The 21,947-nt window shown below is 43.9% G+C and overlaps 1 protein-coding gene across 2 annotated transcripts in view; it reads right to left on the bottom strand.

Annotated features, from left to right (window-relative positions):
* FAXC (failed axon connections homolog, metaxin like GST domain containing) overlaps positions 1 to 21,947 on the bottom strand; it is an 83,891-nt gene that overhangs the window by 25,730 nt on the left and 36,214 nt on the right. For both annotated transcript variants that reach the window (XM_029595385.1, XM_029595387.1), the window contains exons 3-4: positions 9,243 to 9,439; positions 138 to 355 (exon numbers count right to left, since the gene is read on the bottom strand). In XM_029595385.1, the coding sequence (XP_029451245.1) occupies positions 138 to 355; positions 9,243 to 9,439 (415 nt within the window). The remainder of the gene's footprint in view (positions 1 to 137; positions 356 to 9,242; positions 9,440 to 21,947) is intronic.

Here is a 21,947-nt window from a genome sequence, read left to right as displayed (position 1 = left end):
AGATGACTCAACTCTCACTCTGCCCAGTTCTTGGGTGCTTCGCTCTACCTTGCATCACAACATGAAAACAACAAGTAGCTTGTACTTAGACAGTGCAATAAGCAAGGGCACTGAACACAGAACAAAATGTACATTACCCAGAAGACCTGCTAGCGATCGCATGTCTTTCTCCATCAGCAGGTATATCTCTTCCTCTGAGAATCGCCCAATGCCGTGGCCATACATTTCCCGCTTCACGATCCCTTTCGTGAGGTGGCACAGAATCCACTTCAGCAGCTCACTAAAGGGGCCAGTGAGGGAGAGCATCTTCTGGGTCTCCTGGAGGTTCTCCACCCACTGGCAATAGGCCAGGGTCCTGGAATGGCAGGAAAAGAAGTTACAGCTATGCACCTGTATTTTTAACCCCCTGTCTGGCAACTTGCAAATGCAACCAGTAATATGCAGAATTCTGGAACATCCTGCACCCCACTGGCCCACTATATTCCAGGACTCTGTAAGGGTAAGAAAGGCAGCACAGTGCAGATTGGAGTCACAGCCTAACACGTTTAAGAAAAAGCTAAAACTCGGCTATTTGAGCAGGCCTTTCCTAAGAGTCTTTCCTCTTATCCTCTCCTTTTGTTCCCTTTAAAGTTGGTTTTTGTTTTTTTTATCAGTGGAGAGAGTTTTATGGTAATAATGCATGGTTAATGTTAGGTATTTTATAAATTGTTATTATATTGTTTTTAGATGGTTTTTTTTAATGTTTATAATATTTTTAAAATGTTTTTGCTTTGAATATGTACACCGATATGATATCCTTCCTTGAATACCGGTATAAAAAAGTGAACTAAATAAATAAATGTGAGATGAGTTTGGGACAGTCTAACTGAGGATCTGATTCAGTGAGGCTATGCTCCCATTCTATGTCTATGGAGGGGTAAAAAAAGGTTTGCATATCAGGCTCTGAGTGACGAAAAACACCCCTGGGTAGGATAAATCCAGGATGCTGGACCCAAAGGTACATAATCAAAGATTTGACCCTATTTGCAAGTTTTCCAGGATAGCTTTCAGGGTCTGAGTGACCCAGGGCTCCCTGTGGGGAGAGGCATAGCTTCAAGGCCCTGTTGCATGCATTATAGTCTCACAGCCCCTTAGGTCCCTTGGCACACAGCACTGATAATCTCTAAAATCTCTGATAGCAATAAACACAACGGAAGCTGAGCAGTTACTTTCCAATTCCTTTTACTAACAGTTGATCAAATGAGTAAAAATGTTCTTTACAACTCTCTTGATGTTAAATCCAATTAATTTTTACAGGTTGAAATAAAATTAATTTGTGATCTCACTCTTCCAGTAACAGTCTTTAGGATTTGTAATAGCTCCTTCACCTTTCCAATAACTCCAGTTTAAGAAAGTGTAAACCTTCTCCCAGTCTCCCAAATTTACAGCAGATTCTTCCCACTATGAAATGGTCAGATTAGAAATCCCGATTACTTAACTAAATGCAAAATCCCAATTCTCGTATCTCTTCTGAAGCCTTCTCTGCTCGCAGTTACTTTGATAACTTTGATCTATCAGTGGGCAATCAAATGAAATAAATACATAAATAGCCTTCTGCACAGCACCACAGACTAACATTAGCCACCAGAAATAAGACTGTCTAGATCAGGTACTTCAGCTCACAGGAGTCCAAAGGCTCAAAGGGAACTTTCATCATCTGGGTCAAATCCACTTTGATGTCCCACAACACAGTGAGAGGCTTGATGGGAAGCTTCAACTGAAACAAGCCCTACATAAACCAAACAAATAAAGGCTGAACAGAAAGGGGCTTACCTTCTACATGATAGTGGTGATAAGAGCCAGTTGCATTAAAATGAACCCCAAGTGAATTAGTCCTCAAACCAGAAAGATGTAGAAGGTATTCGACTGTTTTGTGTGGAATAGAAGAAAGGATCTAATGCCTTTCCCTCACACCAAAAGGCAAACCTTCTCCATCCTTGTGGAATCGTTCCAAGAAGCCAGAAGAGCACAAGACACATCCTCAGATAGGTTCAGAGAATGGAATGCTACCCTCTCAACATCCAGGCTGTTAGGGTTAGGGACCCAATGTCGGGATGATGTAACTTTCCCTAATTCTGAGTGATGACAGATGTGGAATTCCCCAACCTGATCAGATTCCTGATTGACATCTCTCACAGAAGCACAAAACAAATCTGTCTTGGCCATTAATGGGTTATGAGAATCATGATCCCCTGGTCTCTTCTGTGTTTTAGCTAGTTCTTGCCATCAGAGGAATAGGAGACCTTTCACCAGTGTAGGTAGAAGGCATACAAAGCTAATTTGCCTTGAGTCCCTCTTCTGGAGCAGAAGTTTGGGAGCTTTCTATTCAGAGGAGATACAAACAGATCTACCATGGATGTATCCCATTTGTTGAATATCTGGTTTGCTATTCTCCTGTAAAGGGACTATTCTTGAGGTTCCAAGACCCAACTCAATCTGTCTACCAGAGTATTCCTCTTGTCTGCCAGGTACTTGGCTCTCATGACCATTCCATGAGAAATGGCCCAGCCCCACATCTGGATAGTTTCCTGACCCAGGAGGTATGAATCTGTTCCTCTCTGGCTGTTGATAAAGAACATTGTTACCTGACAGTCATCTGGACAAGGACAATTTTGTAGCTAACCAATCTCTGAAAGCCCTCAGAGCATATTGTATTGCTCTGAACTCTAGGAAATTTATCTTATGAAGTATTTTGCGAGCCCACCACAGGCCCTGGATGTGAAGCTCTTTCAGATGATTACTCAACTCTTTTCATCTATTTAGCAATCATCTACCTTGCCCCGAATATTCCACTTTTCTTACTATTTGTTGCTCTGTTATGTATCTAAGGGCATGTTGATTGAAATTCCAAGCTAGTACATTCATTGTTTAGTTAGCATAGCACACAGGGAACACATCACCTATTTTGAAACAGTTGTACTGGCTTCCTATTAAGTTTTGTATTCATTTAATAATTTTATGTTAGGTTTTTAAATGTTTACATAAAGAAGGAGCAGGCTATCTTTGTCCCTGCCTCCAATCTTATACCCCAGCGAGAGCTCTTAATTCATTTCAAGCTGCCACTGCCATTAGCAATGGTTACATGGAATAGACTTAGTTTTTGGGTACTTGCCAGGTTCTTATGGCCTGGATTGGCCACTGTTGGAAACAGGATGCTGGGCTTGATGGACCCTTGGTCTGACCCAGTATGGCATTTTCTTATGTTCTTATGTTCTTATGTTGACTCCATCATTATGGAATGCCCATTTAAAACACACCCATAATTGAGTCTTCCATTGTATTGGTCCATATTTGTGGAATAAATTGCCACAAGCCATTGGAGAAATACAGGACTATTTGACTTTCATAGGAAAGTCAACAATTTTTGTATTTGACCTAGGTGATTCCAACTGTTAGCTTGAGTAGGGCATAGTCCAAATTAGAGCTTACAGTTTTATATTTAACTTTATATTTTCATTTTATTTTTCTTTTATTGGCTGAATAAACTTACAAAAAAACATTCTCCAATAGAGAGTAATCATATTTCTGCTGGTTCTTACTCTTTCTGGGGTGTTGTAGTATTATTTTGCTAGATATTATTTCTGAAATCCCCATGTGGACTCTACCCACCAGACTCTCTGGGTGTGGTATAATCAGTTGCTCAGCACTACTAAATCCAGTTACACATAATATTCTAGCAAAGTGTACCTGGTTCCAGCACCGCTCACCTGGTTCCTGCTTTTGGCTAAGTTTAAAAGTCTAATTTAATCTAATTTTACTCTGTATTTTCCCAATATAATTGGATTGGAATATGGCCATCCCAGGCTATAACTTGCTAAGAAAGGACAGAGAGGACAGAAAAGGGGGATGAGCAGCTCTTTCTGTCAAAAACAATATCCAAGAAACTGAAATGCAAGGGATGTGGGGTAGAAGAGAAGCACTGTGGACTGTCCTAAAAAAAGAAGATGGTGCTTCCATGTTTACTGGTGTGATCTACAGACCACCCACTCAAACAGAAGAACTGGACAGAGAACTCATAGAAAACATCCAAAAGGTGGAAAAGAAGGGTGAAGTGTTGGACACTGGAGATTTTAATCTGCTGGTTGTGGATTGGAGCATCCCTTCTGCAAAATCTATGAGAAGTAGAGAGATAGTGGATGCTCTTCAAGGGGCTCTGCTCAAACAAATGGTAATAGAACCCATGAGGGACGGGGTGATACTCGAGCTAGTTCTTACTAATGGTGATAATGTCTCTAATGTTCAGGTAAGAGCTCACTTGAGCACCAGTGATCATCAGATGGTATGGTTCAATTTTGAAAATAAGATATAGAGAAGACACACGAAGATCCGAGTTTTGAATTTCAAAAATACAGACTTTGTCGAAATGGGGAAGTAGCTGAAGGAAGAACTGGAAGATTGGGAGAAAATGGGTGAGGTGGAACAACAGTGGGCCAAGGTAAAAGGAGCTTTCACAAAGGTAACAACTCTATATGTTAGAAAAGTAAACAAGAGTAAGAGGGGAAAAAATACCGATCTGGTTCTCTAAGGAAGTGACTGAAAAAATAAGGCAAAAAAACAGAATTCAAGAAGTATACAGGATCCCAAAAAAAGAAACACAGGGAAGAATATCTATTAAAACTGAGGGAGACGAAAAAAGAAATAAGGAAAGCAAAAGGTCAAGTGGAAGAAAGGATAGCCAAAGAGGTAAATCGAGGAGACACAACATTTTTTAGATATATCAGTGAAAGAAGGGATGTCAGAAGTGGTATAGTGAAATTGAAAGGAGACAAGGAGCAATGTGTGGAGGGTAGCGAAGAAATGGCAGAAATATTAAACAAATACTACAGTTTGGTATTCCTTCCGCCGTGACTCCTTGCACCGGCAGCTCAGCACATTCGGCGCCCTGACCCACCGGGGTCCCTGAGCCCGAGACACCCGACGCCCATTCCGGGGTCCCGAGGACGCCTCTCGCCGGTCCTCCCCCACGCAGTCGATGATCCTGCCCCCCCCCCAATGACATCAGAGGCAGCAACCAGAGGAAAATAATAGACAATCAAAGATCTACTCCCCCCGTCCCTGACGGAAGTAATGCCCAACGATCACATCACCAACGTAACACGAACTGCAATTTAAAGGGCAAAGTAGGGCATAGGCGTCGCATGCCTAAGGAGCGCAACAAAGGAGTCTGCCTCTTGGTGCACCCCTTTGTGCACCCCCTGAACATTAAAGAAGCCTTGACTGACTGCTTTCCTCCCAGAGCATACCTTACCGGGCTTCTCCTATAATATACATCTCCTCCCGCCGAGCCCAATCTCCCTACTTTAACTACAGCAGACAACAGACCTCCGCCCCCCCAAACCCCTTGGAAACTATCCTTGCCTTCCACCTACCAGCCTATGATCTTTCCAAACTACCTCTCCGCTATTGCTGACTCCCTCCCACAAAAAAAACTCCCCCAGTCCTACTACAGACAAGACCTCCTCTCCTTTGACGTGTTTTCTCCCACTCTACCACCTTAGTCCACAACCTTTATCCTCACCCCCCCTCTCTCCCCCTCCTCCCAACCATTTTTAAAGATGGCGCCAGCCATCCAGTGCTCCCTCCATGTGACAGGGCCCGGCCAATGGCACAGATACCCTGTCACATGGTAAGGGCAAAGGGCCATCGGCACCATTTTTATTAGTGGCAGCCGACAGCCCGAGAGCGGGAGATTGCTCCCGGGATCTCCACTGGACCACCAGGTACCTGTAAAATGTTTTGGGGGGGGTCGGGAGGGTGGGAGAAACTAAGGGATTAGTTTTAAAGGGTAGGGGTGGGTTTAGGGGTTATTTTTGTGTGCCATTTTTCCCGCCCTCCCCCAAAACGATAAGAGAACCCACGAACAATTTTGTGGGGTTTTCCTATCAGATTCGGGGAGCCTCCGATTTCTGACGACTTTGAAAATATTGGACGATATTTTCAATCGTCAGAAATACGATTCACATCCCTACCCCAGGATACTGAAAGAGCTCAGAGTTGTGCTGGCGGGTCTGCTGAAGGATCTGTTCAATAGATCCCTAGAAATGGAAGTGATGCCGCAGAACTATGGTCCCACTTCACAAAAGTGTAGCAGAGAGGAGGCTTGAAACCATAGGTCGGTTAGCCTCACCTCGGTGTTGGGAAAAATAATGGAGACTCTGCTGAAAGAAAGGATAGTGAACTATCTACAATCTGGTGGGTTGCTGGACCCGAGGCAGCATGGATTCACCAGGGAAAGGTCCGGTCAGACAAATCTGATTGATTTTGTTGACTGGGAAACTAGAGAACTGGATCAAGAAAGAGCGCTAGATGTGATCTATTTAGATTTCAGCAAAGCTTTTTATATGGTCCTGCATAGGAGGCTTATGAATAAAATGAGAAGCTTGGGAGTGAGCGCATGGATTACAAACTAGTTGACTGACAGGAGACAGCATATAATGGTAAATGGAACCTACTCTGAAGAGAGAACCATGTTAAGTAGAGTGGCATAGGGATTGGTATTGGGGCAGATTCTGTTCAATATCTTTGTGAGTGACATTGTGAAAGGGATATAAGGCAAAATTTGCCTATTTGTGGATGATACTAAAATCTGCAATAGAGTGAACATGCCAGAAGAAGTAGAGAGAATGAAAAGTGATTTAAGAAAGCTGGAAGAGTAGTCAACAATTTCACAGCTGGGATTCAATGCCAAGAAGTGCAGAGTCATGCATCTGGGGTGCGGTAATCCAAAAGAACAGTAAGTGATAGGGGATGTAAGACTAATGTGCATGGACCAGGACAGAGATCTTGGGGTAATAGTGTCTGGAGATCTGAAGATGATGAAACAATATAACAAGGCAATTGCTAACACCAGAAGAATGCTGGGCTGCATAGAGAGAGGAATAACCAGTAAGAAAAAGGAGGTGATAATGCCCTTGTACAGGAGCTTGGTGAGGCCTCATTTGGAGTACTGTGTTCAGATCTGAAGTCCTTATCTGAAGGGGGATAAAGACAGAATGGAGGTGGTCCAGAGAAACGTGACCAAAATGGTGTGCGATCAGCATTGGAAGACTTATGAAGAGAGGCTGAAGGATATGACTATGTACACCCTGGAAGAAAGGAGGTGCAGGGGAGATATGATACAGACCTTCAGATACCTGAAAGGTTTTAATGATGCACAATCGTCAAATCTTTTCCATTGGAAAGAAATCAGTAGAACTAGGGGTCACGAAATGAAAGTTCAGGGAGGATGACTCAGAACCAATGTCAGAAAATATTTCTTCACGGAGAGGGTGGCAAATGCCTGGAATGCCCTTCCGGAGGAAGTGGTGAGGACAAAAACAGTGAAAGAATTCAAAGGGACATCGGATAAACACTGTGTATCCCTAAAAACTAGAGGATGGAAATGAAGAAAAGAGTGCATGTGGGTAGTGAGTGAGAGAGAGAGACACTCTATACAAGGCCCTCATAGTAGTTAAGTATTTATATCTCTATAGGATGACCATTTAATAAGTCGAAGTGAGGTGTTGGTGGAGGTTTAGGGGCCAGTTTCACGGTTTAGTTATTTCCGGCGTTAAAACCATACAATAGCATGCATTATGGTGCAATATTATCCCTCATTAACTAATTCCCACCCAAACTCCTTCCCAATCCTGCCCCTCCCAAAAATTTGCATTCGCACTGTGTGTTACAATTTTTTCGCATGCATTATGGCATTAATGCATTAACGCCATAACGCATTTTAATGAATGACCTGGTAAGTTTGTACCTGAGGTAATTTTATTGTATATTGCAGTTGGATTTGTGTTAATTGTTGCTGCTCCCCACTTAGAGTATCATGGAACAAATAAAGCAGGTTATAAATGTAATAAATAAAATAAAAATAAATGTTACGCTTATATGTTTGTATATAATCTGGAACAAGGGGTCATGTGTTAAGGATGAAAGGGGATAAATTCAGGAGTTATCCAAAGAAATAATTCTTCAGAGAAAGGCTGGTGGATGCATGAAACAGCCTCCCAGTGGAGGTGATGAAGTGAAGGACAGTATCTGAATTCAAGAGAGCACAGAGGATCTCTGGGGGAGAGAAAGGGTCTATAATGCTGAACAGGAAATGTGGATGGACAGAGTGGATGAACCATATGGAGTGTTCTTCATTCTAAAGCATATGGGGATAGACTTAAAGATCTGAACAAGTATACCCTAGTCGAAAGGCAAGGTAGGGGAGATATGATAGAGACATTCAAATATCTCAGAGGTTTCCATGCACAAGAAGGTGAGCCTTTTTCAATGGAAAGGAGGCTCTATAACGAGGGGTGATGAGATGAGGGTGAAAGAGAGTAGACTCAGGAATAATCTTAGGAAATATTTCTTTATAGAGAGAGGGTGGGGAATGCGTGGAACAGCCTCCCAGTGGAAGTAGTGGAGAAAAAACCAGTATCGGAATTCAAGAAAGCATGGGATAAATCTCTAAGGAAGTGATGACAATTATAATGCTAAATTAATTGGACTGAGGGGTCATGCGGTCTTTTTTTGTGTCATGTTTCTATGTTTCTATCTGCTATCATGTTCTTTGTTTCTATACTATATAATGTATTATGTTCACTTACTAGGAATCATAGATGTGAACATTATTTGATAATCCTCTACCTCACTCTGACTACTCCTGTAGGACCGTGAGTAACAAATCCTTGTAAAAAAATAAATACATGTGTGCATGCATCTTTTTTTTACTCACATTTGCACATACAATTAAAATTCATATTGAATCCTGAGTAGAGTTCCATGCACAAAAATGTGCATACAAACATGAGTAGAAATGTGTGCTCAAGCCTGGTGTACCTTATTACATCAGCCCCAGAATGGTTAAAATGGACACTCGAGGTTCACAAAGTGCATACTTTTAGCCTCACGTAAAGAAATGTTCCTTTGCACATGTTTAGGTTAAAGGAGTAAAATATTGCATATATTTAGCATGTCAAAAAGTACATATGCTATTTTACCCTCCCTCTCCTCACCATCCACACAAATAACAGGTGCAAGGTATCCAGGTGCTTTTAGCACATGTATTTTATGCTAGCTAAATTTCAAAAGGAAACCAGCTGCACAGTTTCCCTGTGAAAATTAGCTACAAAGTGTGCATGCTAACCTAATCACACACTTTGAAAGTTCAGAAAATACTCAAAACTGCCGCCCCCCCAAAGGACAAAAACAAAACATGAGCTTACCAATAGAAGTGCTCTTCCACCATTTTTGTCACTGCTCTGGAAACTGCTCTTTCCTGGAGGTTGAGGTTTTTGTTTAAATTTACTCCGAGCTTCTCCTCCAAAAAGTCTATTATGAATTCCGTGCCAGAGACTCTTTCGTTGTTATATTCTATCCAGGGCATTTTCCCCTGAGGGGAGAGCTTTCCATCGAAATAGTTCTAAGAGAGGCAGAAAAGAAAAACAACAAGGAGAGCAGGCCAACATTAAACTCAGCCGTTGATTGACCGGGCTCCAGAGGAGACACCACCGAAAATAATCCATTATTTATTCCTAATAGCTTACTGCGCCTAAGTGGAAATTCAGTACAGTTCTTACCAATACTCGTTTCGAAGGTGGCAATCAGTGTTGCGGTTAGCACAAGCTGGCATAGCTTCTTCCGCTTACGAAACCAAACATTTAAACGTACACACTTTTTATGGAAACTGATCCAAAACAGCCAACTACACTCGGTGCTACAGGCTTTTAAGCTGTCCCGTTGCCAAACTGTCCTCAAAGCAACCCTCGCCTCATTTACCGTCACTGCAGATGGATTGTGCCTTTTCCTCGACATTAATAGTTTCTTTCAAAACACAAATGATCTTTTATTAAAAAAAAAAATATTTTTCCTCCGTGATACATCACACAGGTTTCTGCAATGGGGCCGGCATAAAAAGTGGTCAAGTTAGAGGTCAGAATTTGTGGCTACGGAAAAGGGATTCATTGATCTATTTATTTCAATATTTATACGGCTGAGGTGGAGTATATATATTATACTGTGTACATTATGTACCCCGCGACAGACGTGCACACATGGACCCAAGTACTTCAGGTGGGCCAAGAAAGCAAACGGATCACTCTGACCAGGGACAAAGGACAGACATACACTAATGAAGTGGAGCAGAGACTGAATAGAGAATAAGAAAAGGGTGTCTGTACTACTACTGCTACTACTTCTTATCACGTCTACAGAGCTACTTGACGTACACAGCACCGTACAAGAAACACATACGAGACAGTCCCTTCTCAGCAGTTACAATTTAATCAAAACAAACATACAGGGCAAAACTGGGAATTTCTATTAAGAAAATGGTTAAAATCAATAAGACTGAGAGCGGGATAATCAGGAGTCAAGATCCAAAAGGTGCCTGAAAAAGGTGGGTTTTCAGACTGAAATCCAGGGAGGACAAGGATACGACACAGCAGCAAAAAGACGAGGAGGAGAAAGTGAGAGAGACGCTGACAGAACACAGTTCTGAGGGAATGCCAGGACCCAAGAAACACAAACTTGGCCACAAGGGTTGGATAGCTAAACACCGCAAAAGACCTACTCCTTCCATCCTCCCCACGAAGGGCATCCAGGCCCACAAAGCCATGGAGAGGGATCCAGCCAGGGGATAAACCTGGCTCCGAAACCCCTTCTACAGTCTGTCATGATGGTCCAAGGCATCCAGGGACCATCACAAACATTCAGATCAAGCCAGCTTACGATGCCCGACTGTACTGCCCGGAGAGCCCTGATGCTGCAGGGAACAGACCTGTGGATGGGGATACAGGAAGTGGCCGGCTGTGCGGCCGTTTCCAGCGATTTGGCAGTGGCCTGTGGCAGCCGTAGCAGTAGGACCTGTCCTTGGCTGGATCACATCTAATCTGTTTAATTGTAATTTTCTCCTGCCTTGCTAATGATTCCTTTCCTGATCCTGCTCCTGAAGCAGCCGGAGTGCCATTACGGCTGTGGTCTGGACTCCCTCCTCTTGGCTCTTTTATTTCCTCTTTCAGCTGTGGCTGCCCCTTCTGTGCTGATGATATGCAGATCTGCTTCACTCTTTTTTTTCTCTTTTTACTCAAATGCCTCCTCACTTTCTTCCGATCCTTCAGCGCATGCTCATTGCTTCTAAAACCACGATACTCCCTCTCTTTCCAGCTTAACTTTTCCACCCTCTGGTTCAGCAGGCCCTGGCTCCTCTCCAAATACCTTCTTTTCTTCTACTACTACTACTACTACTACTACTTAACATATCTATAGTGCTGCTGTTAAAAATCTCTGTGTTCTCACTGAATCCACGCTCGGTTTTTGCATGCATCTGCTCTCTGTTCATCTCTCAGCTTACAGCCATTTAATATCAGAAAAATTCATTCTCGTGTCTCTTTCACTTCCTGTCATCCTGTGTGCAGCGTTTCTATCTCTTCTGGGTTACTGTAATGCGCTGCTGGCTGGCCTTCCCAGGCCTCGTTATCCGCCGAGACCTTGCAAAATGTTGCTGCTCGCTTTCGGTATCTTTCTCGTCACCTATCCCAGATCACTCCTTTACTTCATGCTCTCTGCTGGCTCCCCGCCAAGTACTGTTACCAGTGCAACATTCTTCAGCTGACTTTTAACTATATTTATAGTTTGGCTTCTCCTTATCTATCATCCCTCGTTTCATGCTCTGCAAACCGCAGTCTCTTTAGTTTACAACATTTAATCTGGACAGACTCTTTCCCATTTCTGGGCCTTCTCTCTCTGCTTGCATCTTTCCTCCCATCTCCCCGTTGCTATTCAGGATCTCTTTGCCTTGTACTCCTTCAAATCAAAACTAACAAGGAAGGAACTGAACACCAGAGATAGTCTTGGCGTTTGAAGTACTTTTCGATAGCGGTGGTCTGGCTTGCAGGAGGGAAGTGCTCCAGACTCCAAGCTAAACAGGACAGTGGTGGAAGCAGGCAGAATGTGAAGGTAAGAGTGGTACGGCCAGTGGATCCCAGCCCACCGGCTGCTGAAAGGCATTTGTGCTGGTCCTGCACCTCAAGTATTTTTTTAAAACTCACAGGCTGCCTGGCGGGTTTAATCTCATGATACACAAGATTAGCACAGCCAGCTGACCCACACATTTTAAAAGAGCTTGTGGTGCCGGCCAGGACAAACACTCTTTCTGAACTGGCAGAGTGAGATCCTCTGGACTCCCCGCTCCATCTCCACACTTTGCCTGCCACCCCACCCAGGTTCCACACTTCTGCAGCTGCTCTCACAGCCAGAGGGACCAAACAAGGTGCTTTTTGTAGTCCTTCTGCAGCTTGCACACACACACCCCCCCCCCCCCCCCCTTCAGCAGACGTTCCCATCCAGCCCCCGAGGGTGCAAGAAGCCCAGCACCAACCTCATACCACAGCTCACCCTCAGGCACATACTGCCCAGATGGCGTTGACCGTTTGCCGTTGGTGTTGTCTTCCCATCTCACCTAGCCCTGGCAGGGAGAGATGCAGTTTATGAGACCATGATCAGGCATGATGGAGGTAGGGTCAGCTGTGTTCTGATGACCGCGTCACAGCTTGGGGGTTGTGTTAGATCCACATCAGGTCTGTTAGGTGCACAAAATCAAGTTTAACTGTGGCAGGTGCTGTACGAAGGGACAAAGGACAGACAGGGGGCTACCCTGGAACAAGGTGCGAGGCTACCGTAGCTACTTCACATTTCCAACTAGGCCCATGAGAAGTATGCCTGAACAGCAAACCAACATGGAGAAGGAAAATCCCCAGAAGCCTCTGCTATTCTTTAGCCTGCCTGGGCTGAATGAACTCTGAGTGACTTTCTGAGCATGACTTGCAGAATGTCCCTGAACAGGTAGACAAGCTGGCACCAGAAAGGTGAGGCCTATTCATTGGGTCACAAAGAAGAAACCAACGGCAGGAACTTCAGGCACTATTCTGTTAAAATCTCACTGGACAAGATAATTAACAGAACAAAGGATTATTTGGAGAGTGAGGGCAAATGGGCTACGCCTGGAAAAACTAATCAGGGCAGTTCAGGGATAGGTTGTCATGTCAACAGCATGATGTGACTCTGTAAATGATTCTCTGGGCAGTCACGTAAGTCTAGAAACTTCCACAATATTGTATGTTTATCTATAAAAGAAGGGTCACTTCCTGTATCCAACGAGATGCTGGTCAGATTGTAAGACTAAGGGCACCCAGTATCCAGCATCTCCCAAGAACACTTATATTGCCGAATAAAAATACTTTATACCTTTTACTGAGTCTAAGTGTTCTTGTGTCCCTGGCCCTAAGCACAGAGTATTATTTACACCCATTTGTAATAGGATCATTCTCACCCCCATCCTATCCCTGTGTGCCCAGCTTGGTCTGTTTATCTGCATACATTTTATTGCATGGATGGGCAAATGGGACGGCTTGAACCACTGCTGGGCTGCTTTTTTACACTTTGTTTGCAAATGCTTTAAAACAATTTCTTACAACTAACCATGGTAGTAAGTGTTTTCATTCTGTACCATCTATCATAAATATAATACAGTAAGCCCTATGCAGCAACCAAACATTTTTTCTATTGTACCCTGTCCGGGCTGCTAAATTCAGTTGCAGACTTATCCAACCTACTTACATGAAAATCCCCACCTGTGAGGTAGGCCTTGGTTTATCTAGGCCCTGTCAAGTTGGGTCAGTGCCTCTCCTGGCAGCTTTCTGGCCTCCTGATGACTGCGTCCCTGGCAGTCCTACCTCTCTTGGCAGAGTCTGCCTGCCCCGGCAATCTACCCTCTCAAGAGAAAAACTCTAAGTCACTCCTTAATAAGCCTCTCCTATGTTCTCCAAATAATACAACGTTCCTCCGAGATCAGTACTTTGGTCATAATTGGCTTTAGGATAATATTTCTTGGGACTACGGCTCCCAGAATCGTATTTCTTAAAGCGACATCGCCTCTGGGAGGGGGGAGCCTCTTTCAGTGCTCTCTCTATCCCCAGCGGGCCCTGGATTACTCCTGTGTATGTGTGGGTGGGGGGAGGGGAGGGGGTACCCACCTTTTCAGAGAGGCAACAATATCTACAGGAGGGAGTAATCAACGGCGTCAAAAGCAGATGACAGAGCAAGCAGGATAAGAATGGTAAATGAGCCAGAAAGATGAGAAAGAAGCAGATAATTAAATAAGTGAGCAAGGACAGTCTCAGCAGAGTGAACAGGATGATTATTCAGACTGACACAGATCAATAGAAGAAGAGGAAGAGAAAAAGTCAAATTGCTGGACTATAAAACAGCACATTCCAGGACCTTAGAGAGGCATGGGAGAAGAAAAACGGGGCAAAAGAAATGATGCGGAGGGGAGAGAAAAGGAAGAAAAGTGTCAGTGTGGGCAAACTGACCATTTAGTCCTACCCGTCCACAGTAGGACACTGCCTCCGATCCCATGGCTTTGTAAACTCGAGGAGACTTTGTCAAATGCCTTCTGAAAGTCTAACTGCCTTATATCAACCAACTCACCTTTATCTACATGTTTATTTACACCTTCAAAAATTTCTAAAAGATTGGTAAGACAAGAGTTCCCCTTACTAAACCCATTTTGACTCTTCCCCATTAAGCCATGTCTGTATAAGGCCAGTGATTTTGTTTTTAAGAATGGTTTCTACCATTTTGCCCAGCAACAACCTCAGGCTCACTGGCCTGTGGTTTCCTGCATCACCCCTGGAGCCCTTTTTAAAAATCGGCATCACATTGGCCATCTTCTAGTCTTCAGGATTTAAATGATAGCTTACAGATTACTAGTAACAGGTTAGCAATTTCATGTTTTAGTTCTTTTAGAACTCTGGGGTGGATGCCATCCAGTCCTGGTCATTGTATACTCTTTAGTTTGTCAATCTGATCTATTACTGTCACAGATATTTGTTTTAGTTGCTCAGAATTTCCACCATTAAAGAATGTTTCAAGTGTGGGTATCCTCCATAACGACTGAGACAAAGAATTAATCCAGTTTTTCTGCTATTTCCTTGTCCTCCCTGAGCACTTCTTTTGCCTCTCAGTCATCTAGCGGCCCAACAGACTCCCTTACAGGCTTTTGGCTTTAAATGTACTTGAAAAGGTTTTTATTAGTGGTTTTTGCCTCACTGGCAAGCTTTTTCTCAAAGTCTCTCTTGGCCTAACTAATGTTTCACACCTAACTTGCCAGTGCTTAATGCTCTTGCCTACTTTATCATTTTGGTCTACTTAAACCAAGATGGCAGTCGTTAAATTTTACTTCAGCCTTTTCTAATGCTTGGAATTGTATTTGGTCTTCCAAAATGGTATTTTTAAACAATGCACAATATACAGTCACAGAACTTGTCCTGAAAATGTGTCATAATTAGTATCTCCATTCTTGAAAGTACTAACAAAGCTGTATATGTGCAACAAAATGAATTGTAATTAGGTGGGACCCTCAGTTAGCTTAATAGCAACCTCTGTTGCTTGCCCTTAAATTGAATCATAGGCCCGCCTTACATCAGTATTTGCTTTTTTCAAAAAAAATGTTCTGCAATTAAAAATGAGTGCTTATCGCATGGTAGTGCCTTCTTAGTGCCCCTTCAATTTCATGAAAATAGATTTTACAGACCACAGCATCACTGAATACAGATGGATGCATGGCCAGTTGGTGCTATGATTCGGCTGTCATTGTCCAAATAAAAAGCATGACAATGACAGCCGAATCGTAGTATCAGCTGGTCATACATCCATCTGTATTCACTGATGCTGTGGTCTGTAAAATCTATTTTCATGATTTTGATGGCACATTAAGAAGACACTACCATGAGATAATCTCCTTCCTCCAGTGATTATGTCAAATTTGATTGCATTACGATCACTACTATTTAGCAGCGCCACCACAGTAACCCCTCATACCAAGCTGTGCATTCCACCAGAAACTAGATCTAAAGTAGCTGCCCCTCTCATCAGTTCTAGGACCAGCTGCTCCAGAAACCTAACTTCTCTAGCAGAGCCCGATGAGACACTGACCCAGTCAATACCGGGGTAACTGGAATCTCCCATTATTATTCTGTTGCCAAATGTATTTGCTTTTTCCATTTCAGCAAGCATTTTCACACTCTCTTTCTTCATTTTTACCAGGTGGCCAGCAGTATACACCCACCACTGTCGCTGAACACTGTCAAGCATCACTGATGCCACCATCCCAGCGAGACCGCTGCCTCCCCCATAGGGACGTGCACACGTGCACACATAAGATGCACACCGTGGCAGGAAACCTGGAGCAGTGCCTCCAGATGATGTCAGCTTTCTGGCCTATATAAGCTAAGGCTCAACAGCCGTTCCTCGCCTCTGCAATGAGTTTTCTACTCCTGGAGCACTGCATGTTGCAGCTGCGTGTTGGTTCCTGGTTCCTGTCTCATTCCTGGTTCCTGAGCCATGCCTTCCAGCCGTGTCTTCTCCAGCCCTCATTGCCCAGCCTCGCCTGGTCCTACTCATCTTGTCCAGTGTCTTCAGTGTGTCTCCATCCACCCTTGGCTTGACTCTTCAGACCTTGACCTCTTGCTTGGACCTTGACCATGACCGCCTGCCACCTGGACCTGATCACTCTTGCTAGCTGCCTGCCCCCTGACTCCATTGGTTTGCTGCCTGCCCTGACCCTAGTGTGCCTTTGCACTTTAGTCATCTCCACCACCCTAGGGACCTGCCTAAGTCCTGCCGACTGCCAGAACCCAAGGACTCAACCTGCCGGGGAGGCGGCTGGTTAAGCTGAAGCTCCAGACTGTCCCACTACAGGATGCATTAGCCAGCGGCTGATATAGGGCTTGTGGGTTTGCTCGCGAGGCTGCATCAACTACACCGCAGCACAAAGGGCTCACACGCCTACCACCCCTCACACTAAGAAAGAGTGAGTTAGTTGCTCCACCAGACAATCAGAGGATTGCATTTGAAGCCATTTCCAGAGCTAACTGAGCTCTGAATAAAAGAGGGTGGACATCTCCTAATATCATTATTTGTTTGAAAATAAGGCATGCTGGAGTGTACTGAGAAGCAAGCAAGCTGCAAAACGGAGCAACTGCCTCCCGCCCCTCACTGTTTCAGCCCTGAAGGAAGCAATTCCACGGAGAGAAGAGGACTGCATTTGCAAAACCTTGTACACATATACACAAAATCAAGCTGAACTGGTATTCACCTATTATATTAAGAAACTGAGCTCAGCAACATTATAGGACTGCAAGATTAAATAGTATAATGCTAGCAGAGTGCTCTACATTACATTTTAAGAAAAGAGCTGTGTTAATTTGTGTACATTTTTACTAATGTAAAAGTTACTTTTCCTTATCTGATTGTCTCAGTAAAAAAAAAAAGCTCATATGTTTCAATTCCCTTTCTGAGCTGAATTGTTTATTGTTACTGAGAGCCCGAATCAGTGCATGCTCAGAAGTAGTGAGCACACAGGAGGTGGACTGGATTTGTTCTCATGTTCAAAGTGCACAAATTTGCATCCAGAACTCCATTTTGAAGAACCCTGGTAAAAATGAAGAGGTTTCTGTTCGAGGTTTTGTTTTTCCCCTTCTCCCTGTAACTGCCATTTTTCCACCAGGAGAGATTCAGTTTTGACGTGAGAGAGGGTTACACACACAGACACTTAAGGGTTCATTTGCTTCTATGCAAGCAGGAGCAAACCAGCACAGCTGCCTCTAGTGGGGATGCTGTGGCATGGGTGGTGCATTCCTCTACTCTACATTGCTCTGACCTAAACCCACCTTCCACATCACCTTTCTCCCCTCCAAGAGATGACCCCCAATATACTTCCCTTCCTCTCTCCCTGACCCCAACACTCTCTTTGCTCCCTTCCCCTATAAGTCACAGCTCCATGACCATACCTGGGAACTCTCAGGATTTCACCCTGAGACTCAGGGAATGTACATCAGACACAGGGTCTCAGGGGAACATTAGAAATCTCAGGGCCTCTCTATATACAGCTCAGGCACTCCCCTTCCTCAGTAAACCTGCAGAGAACAAGAGAAGTGGGGCTAGTCTGGTGCAAACGCTGCAAGCAGCATGTGGGGAGAAACTGGAGAGAGGCTGCAACACACACAAACTCAGTCTGCAGCTGTGATTCCAGGACTTGGGACTAACTCAGCTCAGGGTAGAGTGGGGAAGCTTAAGTCATGGAGCTGAGACTTATAGGGAGAGGGAGCAAAGAGCATGCTGGGTGAGGGAGAGAGGAACGGGAAGTATGCTGGGTCATCTGGGGAGGGGGACAGAAGATGGTGATGGGTGGGAGAAAAAGAAAATGTGGATTAGTTAGGCAAGGGTGGCGGTGGAAGAGAGAAAGCTGATTCATATTATTGCATTCCTTTCCCGTTTCCCCCCCCCCCCCCCCCTCTGCTAATTAACAGCAATCTCAGGTGACCACAACTCAAACGTTCCCAGGTATGCCCATGATCTCTGCATCCTCACTCTACCTGAGTGAGTCCCAAATCTGGAATCAAAACTGCAGCCCCTCTACATTTTCTCCCCACATGCTGCTTGCAGTGTCTGCTCCAGGCTCGCCCCACTTCTCCTGTTCTCTGCAGGCTTACTGAGGAAGAGGAGTGCCTGAGATGTACACAGAGAGGCCCTGAGATATCTAGTGTTTCCCCTGAGACTGATGCACATTCCCTGAGTCTCAGGGTGAAATCCTGAGAGTTCCCAGGTATGCTAAGCACCTTACTGTAAAACCCTCAGTCCAACCTGAAACCTCATAATAACTGACTGCCTGGAAACCGCCAGACCTTAAGTCACAAATAGAAGGCCCTAGGGATCATCCTGGGGTGACTAATACCACAGATTGGTAGAATCCAGAAAGGGAAGGGGAAGACACCATTGCAAAAGAAGCAAGAGCTGAACAAGCCATGGAAATTTTATCCAGAAAGAAATGGTGTAAGAGTATAGTAGAGACAGTAGATGGAACAGGAAGCAATAGGGGATACAGAGATTTATTTAAATTGTGAAAGAGGCAGCAGGGATTATCACAAGATGAAGAGATCAAGGAACTGTAGTAAATAGATTTGGCTAAGGTAGGTACAGAGAATGAGGTGCAAGGTTGGTACCAGGAGGATTCCAGCATGGTGAAGTTCCCAGTGCTGCATATGGAGTGGGGCAGTCAGCTCTGGCTGTGGAGGAGGTACCCTGGTTTTAGAAGAGATAAGAGGACCAAGTGCCTCAAAGGTGACAGAGCAAATTACAAAGAGGCACAGCAAGGTTCTGCATAGTAAACAGAAGAGCAGGTGGAGGAAGTGGTGTGGACAGGAAAGCTGAGAGGGTGGTGGATGCCTGGAATGCCCTTCCGGAGGAAGTGGTGAAGACTAAAACTGTGAAGGATTTCAAAGGGACATGGGATAAACACTGTGGATCCCTAAAAGACTAGAGGATGAGAATAAATAAAAAAGCTTGGGGGTAACCTGCACGGAGCGGCAGTTACTACCTTGGGAAGCTTGCTGGCCAGATTGGATGGACCATTTTGGTCTTTTTCTGCTGTCATTACTATCTTACTATGTTAGATGAGAAAACCGAGGCGGCAAGGCCTTGGCTACCATGCCCAGGGTGAGCTTTGAGATATGGGTGACAGAAGCAGGTGAAAGATCAGAGAAAGAAAAGAACAGCATCATTTTTTAGTGGCTAAGTACCTGCCTCGAGCCTCTGGGAAAGCTGGTTAAATCGGAAACTAAATAAATAAATGATGAGAAGTAGATGGAGGGGAAATAAAAGAGTAGGAAGCCGAAGAGTTATTTAAGGGAAAACGCAAATGTCAAGCTGCTGGCAAGCTAGGTCAGCTGAAGGAGGGGACAGCAAAGAGAAATAGAAATCTCCAACTATCTAACAATTCAAAGGACTTCAAATTCATACAGAATTCCTCACTCAATCTCTTATCATAGCTACTAAAACTGCCAGTTTTATCTAAAGATAGGCTTGAACAGTATTAAAATCTTCTCGCCCCCCCAATATAATCGATTCTTCTACAAAATAAATCAAAACAGGAGAGCTTTAAAAAATAGGGATGTGAATCGGACTTCGGACGATTGAAAATATCATACGATATTTTCAAAATCATCAGAAATCGGGGGCTCCCCCAAAACGATAGGAAAACCCCACGAAATTGTTCATGGGGGTTCTCTTATCGTTTTGGGGGAGGGTGGGAAAAAAGGCACACAAAAATAACCCCTAAACCCACCCCGACCCTTTAAAACTAATCCCTTAGCTTCCCCCACCCTCCCGACCCCCCAAAAAACTTTTTACAGGTACCTGGTGGTCCAGTGAGGGTCCCGGGAGCAATCTCCCGCTCCCGGGCCGTTGGCTGCCACTAATCAAAATGGCGCCGATGGCCCTTTGCCCTTACCATGTGACAGGGTATCCGTGCCATTGGCCGGCCCCTGTATGCTGGGGGAGCCTGGGGAGTGGAAGGGGTGTTTGGCTTGGGGGAGCTCAACATTTGACAAAAGGGGGGGGGGATGGGAAGAGAGTGGGTCAGGCATCACCATGCAAGTATCAGATCTATTTTTTAAACATTTTCCCCTGCTAGGCCACCTCTACAGGTGCTCAGAAAAGCTAAAAAAATTATTACCAGTGGTAACAGTTGATACAGCCTTCCTTTACAAAAGGTAACCACAATGGTCCGATATAAATTAATACTCGGGTATATGGTTTTGTGTAATACCTGTGGTAGACCCATAATTATCTTAATTTATATCGGACCATTGTGGTTACCTTTTGTAAAGGAAGGGTTATATCTAGTCATTGTAGGGTGTTATATCATAATTTGACTGTTTAAAATTTGTTTAGAGATTAGTATAAAATGGAGGAACAAGCTGTATCAACTGTTACCACTGATAATAATTTTTTTAGCTTTTCTGAGCAAGCTGCTTGTTCTATTATCTCAAATTTTAGCCTGTTTGAAAAGGAACATTCAGTATTAACAGTAGGATGTCTGGATGATTATGTAGCAAAAAGGAAAAAATATATAAGGATGGAGTCTCATGCGGCATACCTTTCTGAATATTGTAAAATAAAAAGAATCCCACGTGGTCTGCGTATAATAAAGGAGCCATTGTTGTATGCAGACCAAGAGGATTTTATACAGAAATGGAATGCTGTATTAAATAAGTGCTCCCATGATTTGATGGTGCTGATAATCGAACGAACTCAACAGACATTAGATTCAATACAAGAGGAGGCTGATTTACAATTAAAAGCATTACAGGAGGGTACTCAGAAAGAATTATTTGACAAACAGATGGAGCAAGCACAGGAGCAATTGGAGAAATTTAAGGGGGAAACTAGAGAAGCTAAGGTAAATAAGTTCTTGCGTGATCAAACCGATTACACCAAAGGGTATGTCTACCCGTGGATGAATAAGCAGAATAAGAAGGGTGGGGGTAAAACATTTTCATCCTCATCAGATTCGTCCGAGGATGAGGTAGAAAGAACAGAACCGGTTAAAAAAAGATCTGTAGCATTTGCACAACCGTTGGTAAATAATGTGGTAGAGAATATAACTGAATATGGTGAATCTACAAGCGATGATAATCAGCATTTTTTAAGATCTCAAAACAGAGGAGGGAGAAGGAATTGGGGTCCACAAACAAATATGGGATACAGGTACAGGGGTCGGTACCAGAGGTACAACAAATAATCAACGGATCGGTAATTAATTTATCTTCCCGGGAGTTATCTGGTGTTGAAATTGAAGTATTGAATAAGGGACTATCGTTTGTGCCGACGGCAGAATATGATTCGTTTGAAACGAGAGTGGATCTGTTTAAATTTTTTCGTAGGTTAAAATTGAAGAGATATTTTGCGGATAGTGAAGAGGGGGAGAGACAAGAGCAGGAGGAGAGACAAGAGCAGGATATAAGATTTATGAAACGGTCTAGATGGATTCCTCCAGACCCCCAAGATCCATTTATAACAGTCTTTGAGAG

The sequence above is a fragment of the Rhinatrema bivittatum genome, chromosome 3 (genome assembly GCF_901001135.1).
Source record: "Rhinatrema bivittatum chromosome 3, aRhiBiv1.1, whole genome shotgun sequence".
NCBI classification, from domain to species: Eukaryota; Metazoa; Chordata; class Amphibia; order Gymnophiona; family Rhinatrematidae; genus Rhinatrema; species Rhinatrema bivittatum.
Note: the sequence above shows the minus strand (reverse complement) of the source record. Positions and strands in the feature narration are given on the sequence as shown.